The 20,059-nt window shown below is 43.4% G+C and overlaps 1 protein-coding gene across 1 annotated transcript in view; it reads left to right on the forward strand.

Moving 5' to 3' along the window:
- Positions 1–20,059, forward strand: part of Fer1l6 (fer-1 like family member 6) — a 111,944-nt gene that overhangs the window by 77,572 nt on the left and 14,313 nt on the right. The window contains exons 28-37 of the mRNA XM_021217185.1: positions 586–710; positions 2,342–2,473; positions 3,455–3,580; positions 6,459–6,586; positions 10,509–10,679; positions 12,782–12,942; positions 14,533–14,675; positions 16,110–16,198; positions 16,571–16,669; positions 19,027–19,268. Of these exons, the coding sequence (XP_021072844.1) occupies positions 586–710; positions 2,342–2,473; positions 3,455–3,580; positions 6,459–6,586; positions 10,509–10,679; positions 12,782–12,942; positions 14,533–14,675; positions 16,110–16,198; positions 16,571–16,669; positions 19,027–19,268 (1,416 nt within the window). The remainder of the gene's footprint in view (positions 1–585; positions 711–2,341; positions 2,474–3,454; positions 3,581–6,458; positions 6,587–10,508; positions 10,680–12,781; positions 12,943–14,532; positions 14,676–16,109; positions 16,199–16,570; positions 16,670–19,026; positions 19,269–20,059) is intronic.

The following is a 20,059-nucleotide window of genomic DNA, read 5'->3' on the forward strand; positions in this document are numbered from 1 at the left end:
CACACACACACACACACACACACACACACACACACACACACACACGAGAACCTGGCTCCTAATTGACATGTTTCACTTCACTTTCTCCTATGACCAGCCAATCCCTTAGCATCTTCATCCTCGGATCCATGAGGAGACAGGGATACAATGAGTTTGAGTTACCCATTTAAGGTCACACAGCTAGAAATAGTGGAGCTCAAAGTCTGTCTCCAGTCATTTTCCTGTACAGGATGCTGCTAGAAAACTTATTCAATAATGTTATTAGCATGACCTTGTATGAAACCCTTAATGTATTTGAGCTTTATATTGGAACTAGATGACTCTCAAGACCCTGAGGGTGTTAACAAAAAGCCTTAGAATCATCCAAATTCAAGGCCTTTTCTCTGCTAGCTGGGTTGAAGAACAAATCATGTGCTCTCAGTGCCAGGTTTAATATATTCATGCACAGACCTGGCCCAGCTAAAACTTTGCCTGGCCCTAGGGCAGTCACCGACATTGCACTTACATATGATACAAACTCCAGGGCTATATGTAGTAACCCTGCAAGCTGACAACTCTGTAACAATTTCTGCTGATTTTCCACAGAGGCAAAGCCAGACGAGGTAGTGCTGGATATGGAAGATGGCCCCAAAAAGAAGAAAGACAAAATGCTCAAGAAGAAACTGAAAGATGACGGCAATGATGCCATCCCAAACCTGGCTGTCTTGAAGGTCTGTGGGTCCAGGGCCTCCAGGGATGGGGTGCAGAGCTCAGCAGCAGGCTTCTCTTAGTGCTGTGGTCAAATGTCATGAGTCCTTCCTTTGAACTAACTTCTTCTGTCTTCATTATAGTCACTCACCTGGGAAAATAACATGTAAATAAGCCAAGACAATGAAGCCTGCCCGTTTTCCTACTCTACAACCCCATATATTCAGAAAGAATATAACATCCATTGTTTAGCTTCAACCTGGGAGGGAAATACAGTGTTCAACCCCTCTGGGAACTTGACATCATCACGTGGTGTGTACACACTCAAGATAGCAGGGGCTTTAACTGAAGTCAGCTCCATCAGAGCAATCTTCAGAGTGAGAGGGTATTAGCTAGAGGCATGTACTACGTACAGGTGTGAAAATTTTTAATTACAGCAATTACACATGTAGATTATCGAGTTGGATAATTTTGAGAGAGTATTTGAATAAGTATTTTAATTATATTTCTAAACCTCAGCTTTAATTCTACTTCGCATTTCTAAAGTCTATAATATCATTTCCCACTTGGAAAATTCATATCTTCATGCATTATAATAAAAGTAAACACTTTGTCATTTTAAATGTGTTATGAATTAATGAATATAAGTGATTTCAACTTCCCCAAAGTACTACAGTTTATACTTAACGGCCAATAACACCAATTAGGCATGAAATCGGTTGTTGTGTTTATGATTATATATTTGAAAATCTTTTGTGGGCTGGAAAGCTATCTTTGTGGTTAAGAGCACACTTTGTGGTTAAGAGGATCCGAATCTGGTTTCCAAAACCTACTTGGCGGCTCACAACCCTCTGTCATTTCAATTTTAGGGGCTCTGACACCCTCTTCTGGCCTCCACACAAAGTAGGTATACACACAGTGCATGTACATATATACATACATACACACATACAGTGCACAGAACGTTCATACGCATCAAAATAAATAACTCTTTAAAATGTTTTCAGATGGTTATACTTCTTGGAATTCAATTTTTATGCAAAGGACTTTATAAAACTCATAACAGTTAGCTTTCAGAGTGTTTAGCCCAATACTTCCCCTATATTGTTAAGGATAAATCAGTGGCAGCCCCTTACCTTTTCCCTGGGACATATTTCAATGCCAGTTTTTGAGCATCCTGAGTCTTTCTTATTAAACCAACACTAACATTCTGTACTGGTTCTTTGTGCATAGCTCTGATCTGATACCTAAGAGAACAGCTTGGGGGAAGGGCTTCTTTTGGCTCATGGTTTCAGAGCGTTCAGCCCATGATTGCTCAGCCCATGGGCTTGGATAGAGCATCATGGTGTCAGGAACATGTGGAAGAGGGCAGTTATACACTTCATGCTAACAGGAAACAGAAATGGATGATTCTGGTGAACCTCAGAAGAATAGATTGCTGATAGAAATGTAGATAATTAAGGCTATCCTTGGGAGCTTTCCCATGGGAACAAGGATTCTTCTGGGAATTGAGCCTAATGTCATTCCTGTTATATTTTGGTGAAGAATTTGTCTATATTTGTGTCTGTTTTCAAACTCTGAGTGAGAATGAATTTAAAGGTGGTGAAGTAATTAACCTTCCTTCGTTTTAGTATAATCTTTCTTTTCTCTAAAGATATATGATGGTGATCTTGAGAGTGAATTCAACAATTTTGAAGACTGGGTGAAGACCTTTGAACTCTTCAGAGGCAAATCTACAGAAGATGATCACGGTTTGGATGGAGACCGGGTCATAGGAAAATTCAAGGCAAGTTCCCGTGTGGATTCCATTCTCTGAGTCCATAAATGTCAGGCGTGACTCAATTCTAATAATGGGGCTGTGATGTGGACTGTGTGTGTGTGTGCGTGTGTGTATGTGTGTGTGTGTGTGCGTGTGCATGCACGTGTGTGTGCATGCGTGTGTGGGGGGGGGGGGCGGAGACGACCCTCCATGCCTACCCTGAATATTCTCTAAGAACCAGCAAGACCCAGCCCCAGTCTTTGTAGATATTTTTGATTTGTGGCAAATGGATTAAACTCACTCTGTGTAATATATAGGAAGATATAGCCACTACCCATAAGGACCACTGCCCTTTGCCTTTCTGTCCCATCCAAAACATGTTAAATATGGGATCCATGCAGATTTGCCAATTGAAAACCTAAGATAAATCACATAACCCAAACCCCTTTTCTGGCAGACTTGCGGTTTTGTTATAACAAAGAAGTCATTAGTATCTGGGGTTCACTCTATGATAGGCCTCTAAGGTGTTGCACAGTGTGCTGACATATACCAGGGAACCCAGTGTGCCAACCTGGATTTAAATCTTCTTTATGACAGCAGCTAGTTGCATGACCTTGAGCAATATTCTTCGCCTCCCAAGAGCTTCAGTTACTGTATCTGGAAAGAGGAATACTGTACTCAGGGCTGACCGAGAAGATAGGGAGACACAGGCACAGCACTCCATGTATAAAGAGCACTCAGATTCCATTGCCATACTCCTCATGTGATGGCTCATGATGAGGGCTCATGTGAGGGCTCATGCTGGCTCCATCCACTAGTGTGCCAGGAATAAGTGCTGAACACGCAGCTTGTACACATCGCCCAAAGATACAACCCTGACCAATGCTAACACTAGCCCGTGTCCTTCACATACTTGGGCTGTGTTCATTTTCTCACCACAGGGCTCACTATGGTTCCTTATAGGTCATATGACAATTCTGTTTTCTGGCTTGTGTTCTGTGGTACCAGGGCTCCTTCTGCATCTACAAAAGCCCAGAGGACTCTACCTCGGAGGACAGTGGCCAGCTGAGAATCCAGCAAGGAATTCCACCCAATCATCCCGTTCAAGTACTTATCCGTGTGTATATTGTTGCGGTAAGCCAGCCTCCTTTGATCTAAGCGGGTGTATTTGCCTACCCATGGTGCTGAAACAAAACACCATAAGCGGGTTTGAATAACTGAAATGTTTTTATCACAGTTCTGGGGGCTGTAGGTCCATGACTGAGGCTCTGGCAGTGTTGGTGTCTGGTGGAACCTATTCTGCTGGTTTGTATGTCTGCCCTCTCATGGCCGTCCCTCTGGGGATGTGAATGTGGAGGGAGAAAGAGCAACTTCTGAAATCCAAAGGTCCATTCTTGTGACATTATTAGTTTTAGTCACCTGCCTATAGCCAACTGTAGGTCCAATTCCATTAAGTTTCAACATAGGCATTTTGGGGGCACTCTGCTAAGCTTTGCTGGCTCTGGTGGGTTACCTACTAGTGGGAAAGGAAATCAAAGGCAGAAGTAGAATGCTCACAGGGAAGGCAGAGGGAGGAGGAGCCCAGGACCCGACAGGGCAGCTACTGCCCTGGTGAAATTCCCCCAGTGGCTTTACCACTACACTGCTGAGTCAGGCGTTTCATTTGGGGTGCAAAAAGAAAAACAAAACAAAACAAAACAAAACACCCAACTCAAAATATTATGTTCTCCAGGCTTCCCTTTTTGATAGTGAGTCAAAAGATAAAATAAAATAAAACAACCTTTAATTACAATTTTTTTGACTTGTTGGGATAGTGGAAAACCAAACATGACATTCGATTATACAAACCCTTATGGGTCACAGATTTGTCTTTAACTCGTTGCTTGGATTTGGTTTTCGTGACTGCCTTTGCAGTATTCTTATTCAATGCTACCTCATTTCACATTGCTCATATCCCTTGTAAGAAGCATTAACAATGCACAAAAGAAGAACTAATTGCCAGGTGTGGTGGCACAGGCCTTTCTTCGGGAGTTCCAGGCCATCCACGCACACAGTGAGATCCTGTCTCAAGAATTAAAAAACGAATGAGAAGAGAAAACAAATTGTCTTTTTATCCTGTACTTCTTGGGTGTCCTTTCTCTCCTAAGTGCCATCACGCCGCCATGTGGCAGGGGCATTATGATGGAGTTTTTGTCCTCGGTGCTCATGATAACGCTCACACAATCCTGGGTAGCCTATAATAAACACCTACCTACAGGATGCTCCGCAATAGCCTTTCCAAAAATGTTATTCAGGAAGATCCTGGTGTCCTGGGAGATAATTAATATACATTCCTCAAGAAACAGAGTGCATGTTCATGTAAATCTGAGAAATATTCTGTCTAATGATTGATTTTTTTCCCCTCCAACTCCGGAGGTTCTCAAAGCTCATAGGCTCAGAGAATCCTCAGTTCCATGTCCACCTCCCAACCCCCGTGGTTTCCTCTCACTGAATTACAGAGCTATCACAACCCTTGCTGCAGTTCTGCCGTCTAGAGCTCTCTATACAAAGGTCAGGGCAACTGTGGACAAGGTTCCTGCCTGGAGCCGGGGCAGGCAGCATGGAAGAGGGCTGCCTTGGACTGCAGTTTGAGGACACAGCATCCTTGAATGAACAGAATAGGAGGGTGACAGTCCCATGTTTCATCAGTAAGAAAGTCACTGTGGGATGGAGAGCCAGTGTTTGGCGTGGACCTTGTTAGTAGTGGTGACTGTGTGTGCTTTTCTATCATTTATTAATACACAATTAGTTATATAATACACTGATTTTAAAATAATGTGATAAGCACTAGCATTAAAAGATTGTGAATAAATGCATACAGGAAGAAGTCAAAGTTCTGTACAGTGCTCCTCTTCCTTATAAGGGAGCACAGACAGTGCTCCTCTTCCTTATAAGGGAGCACAGACACTTTCCCAGATCAGCGCATTGCTTTATTTCTTTTAGTGGCCATATGATGCCTATAGCATCACTTGTTCACACAAGAACTATTAAGAAGACCCTGTTCATTACAATATCCTTGAAATAAAGTAATGAACAGAATGGTACTCCCAGTTTCATGGCGATCACATGCTAGAACCGAGTGGTATGAAAACTAGGAAATATAAAAAGATAAAAAAAAAAATAAACAAAGGAACAGCAAAGTGTGCAGTTGTGTCAGAGTTCACTGAGGTAGAGAATTAAATGTGGGTGATTTGACAAGGAAAATCAACGGAGTCACTTATTTGGATTGTTTTTTGGCACCCGGCCTGTTGATAAGTTTTGGTTATTAAGCAATCTCCAGAGAACATTCTTGTTCTAATCCATGCAGCTGGATGCACTTACCCTGTTTGGTCTGAGGGAGACAGAATTAAGTATTGGGCTGTTTCTCAGCTTTCTTCACTACCAAGTGTCAGTCTGTTTGATGCCACATCTTGATTGGCCTCCTACCATGGCCTTTCCCTACACCAGGTTCACTTTTGACAGCCTATGGTCCAGCCAGTCTGGAATCAGACTTCATGATCAGAAATACAACATCACTCAGGGAGCTAGGGCTAAAGGCAAGATTCATGGGGAAATGGCTTCAGGAACCACCGGTGCTAGACAGGGTCTTTGGGTCCACCCCATGGTTACACAGACAGATCCAGAAACAACATGACTTGGCCAAGATGACAGAATTAAAAATTAGAACATGGGCGCACGTCTTCTGCCTCCTTCTCCAGCATGTTCCTCGCTGCCGTGTGCCAAGGACTGGCTGCCTCTGGGTAGATGACAGAAGAGAAAGGCGGGTATCAATAATTGCTCTTCTTAGGAGCAAAACTAGGGTGCTAAAGCCACGTGGTCCCTGAGTTTAGTGGCACTCTAAAATCTAAGGAGTTTTAAAAAGTCCCAGAGCTCAGGAGCTAGAACACCGGAACAGGCCCACATAGAACCCCAGTCCCCGTGTGCAGCCAGGGTTGAGCCGCTGGGTCAGAACTGTTCTCTTTTTCTTCCCCAGGCATTTAATCTCAGCCCAGCTGATCCGGATGGTAAATCTGACCCCTACATTGTGCTCAGGCTTGGCAAAACAGAAATCAAGGACCGGGACAAATACATCCCCAAACAGCTGAATCCAGTGTTTGGAAGGTCAGTGCCATGCCAGTTGCGTTGTATTGTCCTTTCAGCATTGGCTGCTGCTGCCTTCCTGGAGGGTGGTGAAAATGGTGTGGTGTGGTGTGCTGTGCTGTGGTATGCTGTGGTGTGTGTGTGTGTGTGTGTGTGTGTGTGTGTGTGTAGGGGTATCTTAGATAAAACAGTTGCTGAAGATTAAACACTGACTTGTATCCTTGATAAGAGCCAACCAAATGTTTATTCATGCAAAAAATGTAGATGGTTTCCTATCTAGGATTTGACATTGTGATCTTCAGACATGTGGTTTTGTAACACATAAGTTTTAAACTTAAAAGTACCTTAAAGGGTCGTGGATACCACTTCCTAATACTGTATGGAAGCTTTCTTCTTAAAAATCAAGACATCTGAGATACAAAGAAGTTAAGAAATATATGAAAATTCACACAACTCAGAAATAGCAGGCACTGGGCGAGATGTTTGCTTTTTAGTCTCCTACTGGAGAAAGTTTTACCATAATATCATTTTTTTTTCACCTAATTGCAGTGATTTCAAATGTTGAACTGAGAGCCTCCAGTGGTGTTTTGTTTTCCTGCAAGATGTTAAAATACAATCTCTGTGTGTGTGTGTGTGTGTGTGTGTGTGTGTGTGTGTGTGTGTGTGTGTGTGTGTGTGTGTGTGTGTGTGTGTGTATGTGTGTGTGTGTGTGTGAGGGGGGGGATGTGTGTGTACTGTAGAACTAGACTCGGGAATTTTCTGGTAGATAGCAACATCTTTAAAAATGATTTATTTATTTTATTCGTGTGTGTGTGTGTGTGTGTGTGTGTGTGTGTGTTGCTTGCATTTATATGTGTACCACATGTGTACAGTGCCCATGGCATTGAACCCCTTGGAACTGGTATTATGTGTGGTCATGAACTACTCTCTGGGTGCTGGGAACCAAACTCACGTGCTCTCAGCCAGAGCCACCACTCTAGCCACGCCCCATTGACCTTCTAACAACACACAGACATTGCCCCTGCTTGAGTTTGTGCTCTATGTTGGAACTAAAGGAGCCTGGGTGTTGTCCTGTACAGGCTCTGTACCGTCATGCAGCTGTCTCTGCCTCTCTGGCTGGAGCTCTTCTCGTCTCTAAAGCCGTAGTGACACCTGACTCTTGATTCCTCTGGAAGAATGTGTGACACACCCATAACACGGTGTCCAACACGCGTGTGCTACATTTCCCTCCTTGGTTACTTTAGCAACATCTTAAGTACATGCAATTTTCTTTTCTTGAGGAACTAAGAGCATGGGAAAAGATCGACACCAGACTCATGTAAATTCATTTATTTGTATTGGCTTTGGATCCCATGGCATTTGATGAACATTAGTTTCTTGGATTTTTATTGCTGCTGAGGAAACGAGGTCATAAACGAGTCTGGATTAATGGGACCGGTTAAAGTGACAGTTTCAGAGACGGGTACTTCTGCTTCTCAGATCCTGATGTGACATCCACTGCTCTCTGCCATTTACGGAGCCACTGCCTCCGTTTTGTCATTAGTCTCCCAGCTGTGAATTAGACTTGCTTTCTCGGCCTCACTTTAGGGCCCTGGAAAGTGGGAGGCTAGTGGGATGGAATCCACCTACAGCTTTGCAGAATGTCTTTCCTAACCTCTCTAGGAGTAGATGGTTGGTGGGTGTATCTTCTATTGTTATGCCGGGTCACAAGTTCCTAGCTCAAAATTACTCTGTACCAGCAGGCTGAGTGCTGAACCCGGGCCTTAGGGACCCCTCCAGGGGACCACTGCAAGAGTGTTCGCATGAGGATGTCACAGCCACTTCCACTAGTACCCTGGCCCTGTGTTCTGCCTCCTTTCCTCCTTCATAGCTTCTGGCATGGGTTAACTTGTTTATGTGTACACTGGCCATCCTCTTCCCTCTGCTAGAAGGTCACATCTGTCCATGCATGAGCTATGTGGCCAATACCACTTCCTCAGCACCGCAGACAGGGCCTGACATGCAGTTAAGTGCTGAATAAGTATTTGTCATGAAAGAATGAGGGAGATATTGAGTAGGTGCACAGATAAAACTTCCACCATTTGATGATGCGATCTGACGGGGCTCTGCCACTCTGCACCGTTATAGCATTGAGTATGAACCACTGTCTTTGGCAGTTGTTCACAGCTCTCAAACAATGGAATCCAGAAATGCCGATCTTAGGTGACTAAAACAGCTCACCGACTCTGGCTCACTCACCTCTGCCTCATCATGGTATCTGCCCGCTTTGATTGGTTCCTTCATGGATACTGAGAATCCGTCTTATGTCAGGTGCTCACTAGTCTCTGCTTTTTAGGGATGCTATGACTACTGAGAGAAAAGTGAATGGGGGATTATGACACTGTGGCAAGTCCCATGAAGACAGGGGAAGGGCAAATCTGAGCTCCACAGGTCTAGAACCAGGAGAGCTATCTGCAGTCTATTCCCTGGGGTGATAAGACTTCTCTTTCTGCTCCTTTTCCCCAGCTCACAACACTCTTCCAACATGACTTGATCTTGGCTCCTGTCATCTTCTTCTGCCAACTTCTTGTATGCCTTACCCACTGGAAATGACTCTACTCTCAAGACCTGTCACACAGTGACTGGGTGATAAATGTCAGAAGAATAAGTTAGGAAATGAATGGATGAACAAAGAAGCCATCTTGGTTTTGAACCTCTGAGCCTCCAGACACTTTCACTATCTCAGTTTTTGCTCATTTAATGATCTTTCCTCAAGCAAAGAATGACAGTAGCAGTCTAATGGTATTATTACTGACATAGGACCTGGTGTCAGCCCAGGAGTTTCCAGGGCAACCAAGAATCCAATCTTGATACCAGAGTTTTGCAAACTCTTTGACAGCTCCAGTTAAAATTCAGACACCATCAATTTCAGCACAGTTTGATGAGAAGGGCCAGAGCCACCATGTCCTCTGTTATTGTTACCAGGGACAGTGAATCCATTATCAAGTCTGTCCTGGGTGGCTAATATGCTGATAGCCAAGTCCAATGATGGATGTTGGGTGTTTCCTTCCGACGAACCCCCAGAATAGCCATTACAACCTAGGATCCAAATATTGAAGCTAAGAAAGGCACCACCATGCTTGACAGATGACGGGCACATAGATTTCTCCCCTGTGCAGCCCCATGTGGGACCTTTTAGAGACTGCTCTTATCAACTATAATCACTGGTGCTATAAACTGCCTTTTTTCTGCACTGGGGAGGGCTAATTGTGGCCATATCAGTCTTAGGATACCCTTGAGTGCTTCAGGAAGGCTTGATTCATGATCCTTCATTTACATTCTCGGGATTTTGCTTCCCTTATCTGCAAAATAGAGGTATTGGATATAGATTTCTGGCACGCTTTGTAGTTCAAAGAAATAGCCACTAAATGTCTATTTTCTGATGGCCAAGTGCAAGCTCTAGTGGTGTGGAAATAAGAACGATTCTGTTCTCAAGGGGCTCAGCCATGGGGAGAGAGCATTTCAGCCCTGAAATTCTTTGTTTCCATCAGCGAGGTTTTCTTTTTGAAAACTCCAGCTGGTATTCCTTGACAAAGCAGTGACAGAAATGAGTGATAGTATTCTCACTGTGCATGGGCTGAAAACCTGGAAGAGGGGTGCGTGTTTTATGTGATCAACTGCTCCACCATGTTACACAGAGTTCAGGTCTGAAACCAGACTGGAAATCAGACCAACAACTCTAAGATATGACATGAAAGGGTGAATCACTGTCTATTGAAAGTTGATAAATAAATCAGAAGTCAATGATTGTACTTGGATAATAAACTACACAGATCCCTGTCAGCGCTAACTAAATTCAGTCGATCCAGTCAGTGTGTGAACCACGAAGTGCTAACCAAAAGGAAGCTGGTGACGTCCCATTCTGCCAGACCTTGCTAATTCCCAGCCCTCTGCTTGGACTCAGGTCATTTGAGATCCAGGCCACTTTCCCAAAGGAGTCTCTGCTCTCCGTCCTGATTTATGACCATGACATGATCGGGTCAGATGACCTCATTGGAGAGACCAAGATTGACCTGGAGAACCGTTTCTACAGCAAACACAGGGCCATCTGTGGCTTGCAGAGCCAGTATGAGATGTAAGTTGTTTTTTTTTTTTTTTTTTTTTTTTTTTTTTTTTGNAGTTGTTTTTTTTTTTTTTTTTTTTTTTTTTTTTTTTTTTTTTTTTTTGGTTTTTCGAGACAGATGTAAGTTGTCTCCTGTGGAGACGCTGTTGGTGTCTCGGGACCACAGCCTTGTGGAGCTCTGGACTGCGCATGCGTCTATTTCTAGGTTGGCAGACCGTATCGCTGGTCTGGTGTAGAGAGATTATTCTACGCTCTTGAGGGCCAATGAGGCTGGGGAAGCAACTTTGATTTAAAACTCAGGGCCGGTTCTTCAAGAGCTAAGAGTCAGGCTGTAGTGTGTTTGTGCATTCACTTGTATCTGGTGGTCAGCATTCCGGGGGTGGGGGGTGGGGTGGGGTGGGTGGGAGGTGAGGAATGGTTAATACAATGCAAACATCGAAAAAACATCGCAAACATCATCAGTGTCTCAGAATTGAGTAAGCTGTATGTGCTTAGGACCTGCTGTTTAAGAACTTGGCATGCAATAACTTATCAGTCCCTCTAGAACTCGCTTTACTTCATACGCGAAGGAAGAGTGGATGTAAATCTCATTCTTCACAAAGATTTTCACATCAACTTTATTTTAAAATGTAGGCTATCAGCTTCATTTTCTTTTTAAGTGTGCTGTATCTGATTATACTTTTTTTTTAACAAAATCTTACAAATTACAACCATTCATTGGAGTTCCATTGTGTAATTCAAAAATGAACTTTCCTAAGTGGAAAATAATTTACAGAATTTATCGCTATAAATCAAATAATTTGCCCAATTCACTATTTACATAAATTATTGATAAAAATTAAATATTTATGTACATTCTTGCTTTTAGTTTTCCTTTTAGTGTTTTTTTTTCTATACTATTTTCTTCTGGACTTGGGTTACATGATTTGAAATTTATTTATTGTTTATTTATTTATTATTATTTATTTAATGTTCTTACTTTGTAGCTGAAGTATTTTATAGCTGTCATTTAGTATTGCTTGCAGTCTTTAATGTACTGGGCCTACACAGTATTCAATCATATGAACAATGCTATAAAGTGGTAGAGTCAATTGCCTTCCTGATGTGATCATGCAATTCCTATTGTGGGAGGCCAGGAAGCAGGGAGTGGGTAGGAACCAGGGTCTGCCCCTGTGCCCCTGTACCCCTGTGCCCAGTGATTGGCTTCCTCCAAAATAGCTATTTCTTAGGGGATGAAAGGGTTGGGGAGAGCCAGGAAAGTCACTAAGTAGAAAATCAGAAGTCTATAAGATAAATTGTGTGTGTGTGGCTGGGGGTTGGGGGGAGGAGGGAGGAGAGAGATTGAGGTGGTAAGTCAGAGCTTTCCTCTTAAGTAGCGCACAAATGACCAAACACTGGCTAAACTTGCCCAGAACCCCTAGCGGCAGAAAGACAGGCTGGAGCTTGCTAATGGTGCTCGGTGGGAACGGAGAGCAAGTGCAGTTTGGATACTGAGTCTCCTTCCAGGGTGACGGCAACGTTTTATAACTAAGCAGAAAGAGTGACTGCATGTTATTAGGACCATATGTAATACCACAGAACCAGACAACTTCAAAATGATAAATTTTGTTATATGAATTTCACTTCAATTTTTTTTTTTGTCTTTTGTTTTGTTTGTTTGTTTGGTTGGTTTTGGTTTTTCAAGACAGGGTTTCTCTGGGTAGCCCTGGCTGTCCTGGAACTCACTCTGTAGACCAGGCTGGCTCTGAACTCAGAAATCCACCTGCCTCTGCCTCCCAAGTGCTGGGATTAAAGGTGTGCACCACCACTACCCGGCTCAATTTTTTTTTTTTTTTTAAAGAAGAGTGTATCCATTTAAAAAAATCAAAATCCCTGCAAACCATCTTTATGTCAAGCTGGCTGCAAGCCCTGTCTTTTATGCAAGCTGTGCTTTTGCAAGGGTGCTCGACTAGAAAGAGAAGAAAATGAAACAAAGCCAAACGCGCTAGCCCAGGTGTATAACTGGGGGAAATTACAGGAGCCACATTTGACAGGAGCTTTTATTGGGGACCTCAAAGGGGGCTCCCCTAATATGACACCAGGCTCACCTCATCTGCCCTTCTTCCTCTTCTCAGAGAAGGGTACAATGCCTGGAGGGACACGTCCAAACCCACAGAAATCCTAACCAAGCTCTGTAAAGACAACAAACTGGACGGACCATACTTTCGCCCCGGGAAGATACAGATCGGAAAGAAGGTCTTTTCTGGGAAAACCATCTTCACTGAAGATGACTCTGGTAACTCCCAGCCCAAGGCTCTGCCAATGTCGCTGTTCTTTTAAAAAGGCTGGTTCCACTGACCGAGGCTCGGGGACAGTGGGTCATGTCATTACAAAAGGGAAAGATAGAAAAGGCAGAGGGCTAATGACAAACACTCACAGTCACAAGGTTCAGGTAACTACGCTGCATCCTGGTCTACGTCCTTCCCGTCTTCGTGTGTGTTGTTAAGGACTTGAAAACCTGCCAAGCAAGCCCGAGCTTTCAGTGGATGTCACATAGCGTTAAACAGTAGGTGTGCAACCCACTATCCTGCAAGCCCTGTACCAAACTATCTTACCGTGGCACCAGAAGAGGGATATGTTTCCATGAGTACCACGGGACACACCCTGCAGATCCCAAAGAAGTTTCCTTAAGGTTGAGAGGAGGGGACAAAAGGCATTTTTAGTGATGCAGTGCAATTCTGGCACCACCACATCTGAGCAGTTGCTGCTTCTCCCTAAGGCCTCCATGCTCTCACTACAGTCAGTCGGAGGTGATAGCAAGGCTTTTCGACACAATTGACTTCCACCATTTTTACTTCTGTTTACTTAATAACATTCTGAGGTTTCTTGCATGCAGTTATTGCTATTTAGACAGTCTTTTGGTGATATATTGATATGGACTTCCTTTAAAAAAATCTCCTCTTCACAATATACTCTTATGCGATGTAATTATCTTGTCCAAACTATACATTTGACTAAATAATGATTGAAAAACAGCAATTTCGCACTCTAAAAATATGAAATTATGTTCATAACATCAGTTCCTGAGTGATTAAACTTTATGACAAAGGTTTATTCATTGATTGTCTAACTCTATTAGCACTTACTAATTATTACCACCTGGTGGTTGTTTCTATGGTCCCTTCCTATAAAGTCAGGTTTGATTATCTCATATTTTAATCTTATATTATCTTATATCTTATATCTATCATCACTATAAGCTTTGTCAAGAAGATTTTATTCTTTCTATAATTTTGTCTCGCTTTGTGATTTTCCTTCAATCTGTATCTATTATTGTTATTATTATTATTATTATTATTATTATTATTATTATCTTTTAAGCCATGAGTCACCTCCTTTGTTGGAATGAAGTATAGGTGTTTATAGCTGGGAGATCCCAGGCAAAGAAAAGACATCTACAAACACACCTATGCTCCCATTTTACTGAAGGCCACCCTGATTTCTAGGTCCTCACATCGAGGTGTGAACAAACGTACCCTCTTAAGTAGTTGGCATCCATCAGCTGTGGGATCTCCAGGAATCTGGCTCTGTGTGTGTGTGTGTGTGTGTGTGTGTGTGTGTAAACCCCCACTCCACTCCAGGGCATGATTGACGTCTCTGTCTTCTTATCGATTGACTTATCTCAGGTCTCTGTCTCCATATTTAGTCTCTTTCTCCTTCATATGATACCACCTTCAGTGCTTTCTGGTTTTTATTTTCTTTTATTCCTACCATGTCCTCATGTCTTTAGGATGCATGGTTAAGGAAGGTGCTTAAGATAGACAGCATCAACAGCCCCCACCCTTTGCTTCTAACAAGCTTCTTCCCTTGTCGTTACTCCCTGCAGAGGAGATCGTGGAGTCTTATGAACACTTGGCCCTCAAGGTGTTACACTCTTGGGAGGACATCCCTGAGGCCGGGTGGAGGCTGGTTCCTGAGCACATAGAAACGAGGCCACTGTACCACAAGGACAAACCAGGAATGGAGCAGGTAGTGTCACCAGCGTTGTTAAGGGCGGAGCCTAGACTTTGCCAGCCTTAAGGGGTTAGGGTTGGTAACTCATCCTCAGTAGGCAAATCAAACAGATAAAGTCACAGTGAAAAATCAAAGAAAGATTTGTTAACTGTACCCATATTGAGAAGATGGTAAATGGGTCCATTGAACCCCCACATCTATTTTAAAGACCCTGGCATGACATTTAGGTTTAACAGAGTTCAAGAAGTCTACATACTTAACTAGGCAGTGCTGGTCAAGAGATGTTCCCACCCATCACTGGTTCATCATTCCCTTTGCTCCAGTCTCTCCTTCAAGGTGGTCTGGCAAATTGTCGTACTATAATGGAGTCTCTTTCTGCAAGATGAGCTACCCATCTTGCTAGTACCAGGTCTCATCCTTTTCTTCCTTGTACATGAAATTCCTGAGTAAATTCCACTTTCTTGGGGACCATTATGTCGCTGGTTTCAAAGCTAAAGAAAGAGACACAAGTGTCTCTTTAAAACATTCCATGCCTGCCAAGGTGGCTGCAGTAATGGACAGGGCAGGTCTGGCCTAAAGTGGAGTGTTCATTCACAAGAAAAGTATCCTTGTCCCTAAAGCTCATCCTGTGTGCCTTACAGTAGTGATTCTATCCAAGGATGGTTTTGAGCTTCTTCCCAGGGAACGTAGCACTGTCTGGAAATAGTTTCGGTTCTTAGAAGTAGGTGAGGTGCTATTAGTATCCAGTGGGGAGATGCTGCTAAACATTCTACAGTGCACACTATAGCCTCTACTCCAAAGAAAGAATTACCTAGCAATAATGTCAGTAATGTCAAAGTTGAAAAACTATGCTCTGAAGTCACCGTTGATTTTTGTATTTCCATTTTTACAATTTGAATTAACAAAGCCCTTTGTAAGAACTTTGACATTTGAAAAACTTTGAAGCTTAACTGAGATGTTAAAATTCTTGGGACAGGGTGTATTATTGACTGCATAGTGCCGTGTCTACTGCATGGAGGAGGAGACATAGGAGAGACCCAGGAAAGGTTTTCTTGACCTTCCCCAGCTCTTAACTTGTGCATCTGTAAACTCCTAATAAAATGTGTTATCTAAGGTGCGGTGGTCCATTTCTGTAATTCCAGAATTTGGGAGGTAGAAGCAGCTGTATCCGTAGTTCAAGGCCAGTTACACATACATAATGTGTGCAAGGCCAGTCTAGGCTACTTGAGGTTAGCTCAAGGGAGGGAAGAAAGAAGGGAAGGGGGGAAGGAAGAGAAGAAGAGCCAGAGAAGACTCTGCCGTTGCTAACAAACAGGCAACCTGTATAAAGACACCAAGCCTTACCTAACATCCAGTCTATTAAGGGGATATATTAAAATAACGAATGGTCAATTGTTATGCCCTGCCACCATCTCTCAAAGCTAAAGGAAACCTTCTTTTGTGAACAAGGGCCGCCTACAGATGTGGGTGGATATGTTTCCCAAAGATACACCTCAGCTTGGACCTCCAGTTGACATTTCTCCAAGGAAACCCAAAGGGTAAGTAGATCTGCCCGTGCTGAGGGGAAGAGACTATGGTAGCAGAATAGAGGGTTACAGCATTCGAGATGGGAGATGGCCACCTGGCCAGTGGCAGTGGTGTATGAGGTGTGGTGACGGAGGTGGTTAAATTGGTGACTTCTGTGTTTCAAGTTCCTCAGATGGAAAATGCTGGTCCATCTAAGGAGGAGCTACTCTGGCCGACTCATACCCCAGCGAGTCTGAGGTCTCCTCTTGGGCCACTTAGTTCTGACAGACCAAACTTGAGGGCTGATGCTAATGACCCTGACAGACTCAGGCTTACAGACCAAGTGCAATGCTTTTGACCCCATTTTAAGGTCGTCCACCTAACACTGTGTCCCTTCACCCCAGATATGAGCTGAGGGTGACCATCTGGAACACTGAAGATGTTATTTTAGAAGATGAAAATATCTTCACGGGTCAAAAATCAAGTGATATTTATGTCAAAGGGTAAGGTTCCTCACACTTTCCATTCTTCCTTTCTCCATCCCTTCCTCTTTTAGTCTCTAGCCAATCTATGCTTCAGGGAAGCCACCACTCACAGTCCACGGAAGGAAGTGTCCTGCTTTGTCAGATAAGGCCACTTTCCGTGTAAAATATTTGTCTTGTTCTTTTCTTTTGCTAAGAATTATTTTATGAAAACCCTCTCAGTGTGTAAATCTTATATAATTATCTTTCGGTTGAAGGTAAGATAACTAAACTTTTAAGTGTCCTTCAAAGTGTAGGGGAGCAAGCAGAGCGACATGTGTGATATAGAGGGAAAGGCCATGTGTTTAGCAGATCATAAAGCTAAGGCAAAGGCTGGAATTTAGCCCTCCCCATTTGCTACTGATTAACAAGAAATTCTAGTCTAGGACCCTGGAGTTGAAGCTTCACTATACTTTTAAAATCTCAGTCCTGCTTCCACGCAGGCCCCCAGTCAGGGAGTCAGGGATGACAGAGAAAATCAGATATAAATTCATCCCAACCTTATGGTGATGGCCCTTGTTCTTGCCTGAACAAGAAGCACCTTGACCGTCAAAGCATGCTCAGTGGCTCAAAGTTCTCATTTCTTTCTCCAGAATGAGAACAGAGGAATGAGTTTTGAGAAAACAGGGGTAATCAAAGGAGCAGAACACGTGGTGAACAGAATTAAAATCATCTGAAACTGCTCTTCAATCACGTTCAGGAAAGATTAAGGTGTTCTGCCAAATGGTATTCCATCGTGGCTCACCCTACGGAACACTTCTGGAAGAGTTCAGAAACTTCCACACCCTGACCATTCAGGTGTATATATGTAGAGAGAGATGCCCACATTCAGGGCTCTTACTCTTTTCCTGGGGCTGCCTCGATCCCCAGGACCGGCACAAACACGGATCTTCTGCGGTTGCTAATCCCGATGACTCAGCTTGGATTCATCCTTCTAATTAATCTTTCTCTTTTCGTGCTCAGCCACACTCTCCTTTTGCACTCAGTCTCTCTTAACTTCGGCGGCAGCTTGTCCTCCTCCGACCCTGGCTGTTCGATTCTCAAGGGTCTGGAAGTTCATGGTTCTTCCATCCGGCTGTTAACAGTCCGGGGTGTTTTCTCTTTTCCTTAGCTAAATAAGTGTGTCTTCTCCTCTCTGCCACTGTGTTCTGCAAAATGTGCCACTAAGTACACGTGGCACGCCTCTCTGAAGAGAAGGGCTTTCATCTTCCCTAGGAATGAGAAATGGATGCTTTCAGAACATAGGTGGTTTAGGGCCTGAAGAAATGGCTCAGCAGTTAAGAGCACACACTGCTCTTCCAGAGACCTGAGTTCAGTGCCCAGTGCTTACATCTGTCAGCTCAGAGGTGCTCTTAACGTCAGCTCCAGGGAATTCAACACCGCTGGCCTCCTTGGGCACTGTCACACATTTGTGCATAGACACACACACACACACACACACACACACACACTAAAAAATAATAAAAAATAAATCTTTCTTTAGAAATGAAAGTAAATTGAATTCTCAATTAGTTTGAATAAAAAGGTCTTTGTTTTTAAACCAACTAACCACAGATGAAATGCTAGGGGAAAATATTACTTGTAGCTTACAATTTTAGCATGGAGGAGAAACAATGGAAAATACTGAGAAGAAAGAATGTCATAGATCATATAGAGTCCCCAAGGTCTTTAACAGAGATGCCATGTCGTTCCTCAGAACAGTCCTATGAACCAGGAGCCAAAACCAGTTTCAATTTTTACAGATCTATATTAGACACAAAGAGGTTAGACAAGCAACCTGCAGTTATACCGTGAGTAGGTAGAGCTTGGACTTAGAAGCTCAGTGGCTGTGGCCAGCCCACCTACACCCTTGCTACCCCTGCTCTGCCCCCTGTACCCCAAATGACCCAAATCTGCTACACTGTCAGGATCCAGAATCAGAGAGAAGCCATTCTCAGACCCAACAGCAGGTCAAACACCCAATTTTAGAGGTTTCAATGTAATCTTATTATAACACTCTAGTGTGGCGATCACACCTCCCCGCCCCTTACAAAGAGGACTCCCAGATGACAGGAGCTCGGATTTCATGTTCATTTCCTATTTCCTATCTTAATTGCACAGAGCTTCTCATCTATAAACTGCCAAAGACAAGTATGCGCCCTGCCTTAGAATGAGTCTTCTTTCCGACCCCAGCTTTTCTCTTTCATATTAAGATGGAAATTTCCATCTGAACCCAAGCTACATCTAACCTGCAGCTGTGGCTCTGACACACTGGATGAAGCTGGTTGGGTCTCTCTTGGCTCTGTGGATGCCCTGAGTGACACGCTCTGAGGGTTTGGATCTCCTTAATCTTCATGCAGGTGGATCAAGGGCCTGGAGGACGACAGGCAGGAGACAGACGTGCATTACAACTCCCTGACCGGAGAAGGCAACTTCAACTGGCGCTTCCTGTTTCCGTTCCAGTACCTGCCTGCTGAAAAGCAAATGGTCATCACCAGGCGGGAGAACATCTTTTCCCTGGAGAAGACGGAATGTAAGACTCCGGCCGTGCTGGTGCTGCAGGTCTGGGATTTTGAAAGACTGTCCTCAGACGACTTCCTGGGTAAGCCTGGTGGCTTTCTCCAGCGTGCATTCATGTTAAGGATGTCGCCCTAGCTTTGGGAGAGCTGAATGTGATTCTGTTATGAGGACAATAATTTTAGAGCTATTACTGGGGAGCTGACAAAACAAATTACAGTCTGTGCATACAGCAGGCCCCTGATAAGTTGATCTTTGTTCTAAAATGAACAATTAAACTTTGAGTTCATTACTAATGCGTTATGCCAACCAGAGGGGCTGAAGAGGCTACCCACCCAGCAGTTAAGGGCACCGGTTGCTCTGGCAGAGGACCCTGGGTTTGGTTCCCAGCATCCACATCAGGAGGCTCACAACCACATGAGACCCCAGTTCCAGGGGATCTGGTGCCCTGCCCGGGCACCTGCATGACTGTGGTACATATACATATATTCAGGCCCACATACAAATGCGTAAGGTAAAATAATAAAGTAAATAGGAAAAAGAACCAACCGCAGCTCCTCACAGAGAGAGCATGCAGTAAGCAGCAACCCTGCCACCATGAAAATACTGAACAGCCAGTGGTTTGGAAAGTTGGGGAGGATATGCAAAAGAATGTGAGATGAAAATATTTCTTTAAGATATGTATTTATATTGTATGTAAATTTATGTAAATATATAGATAAATTAAAAGGCATAAATAAATTTATAGCTTGTGTAACTGTATATCTTAAAGTAAAGAGGGGCAGGCAGACTAGGGGTACATGCTACTACACAAAGGCATGGCTAGTTTGGTAAGACTATATATATATATATATATATATATATATATATATATAT

Source organism: Mus pahari, chromosome 17 (genome assembly GCF_900095145.1).
Source record: "Mus pahari chromosome 17, PAHARI_EIJ_v1.1, whole genome shotgun sequence".
NCBI classification, from domain to species: Eukaryota; Metazoa; Chordata; class Mammalia; order Rodentia; family Muridae; genus Mus; species Mus pahari.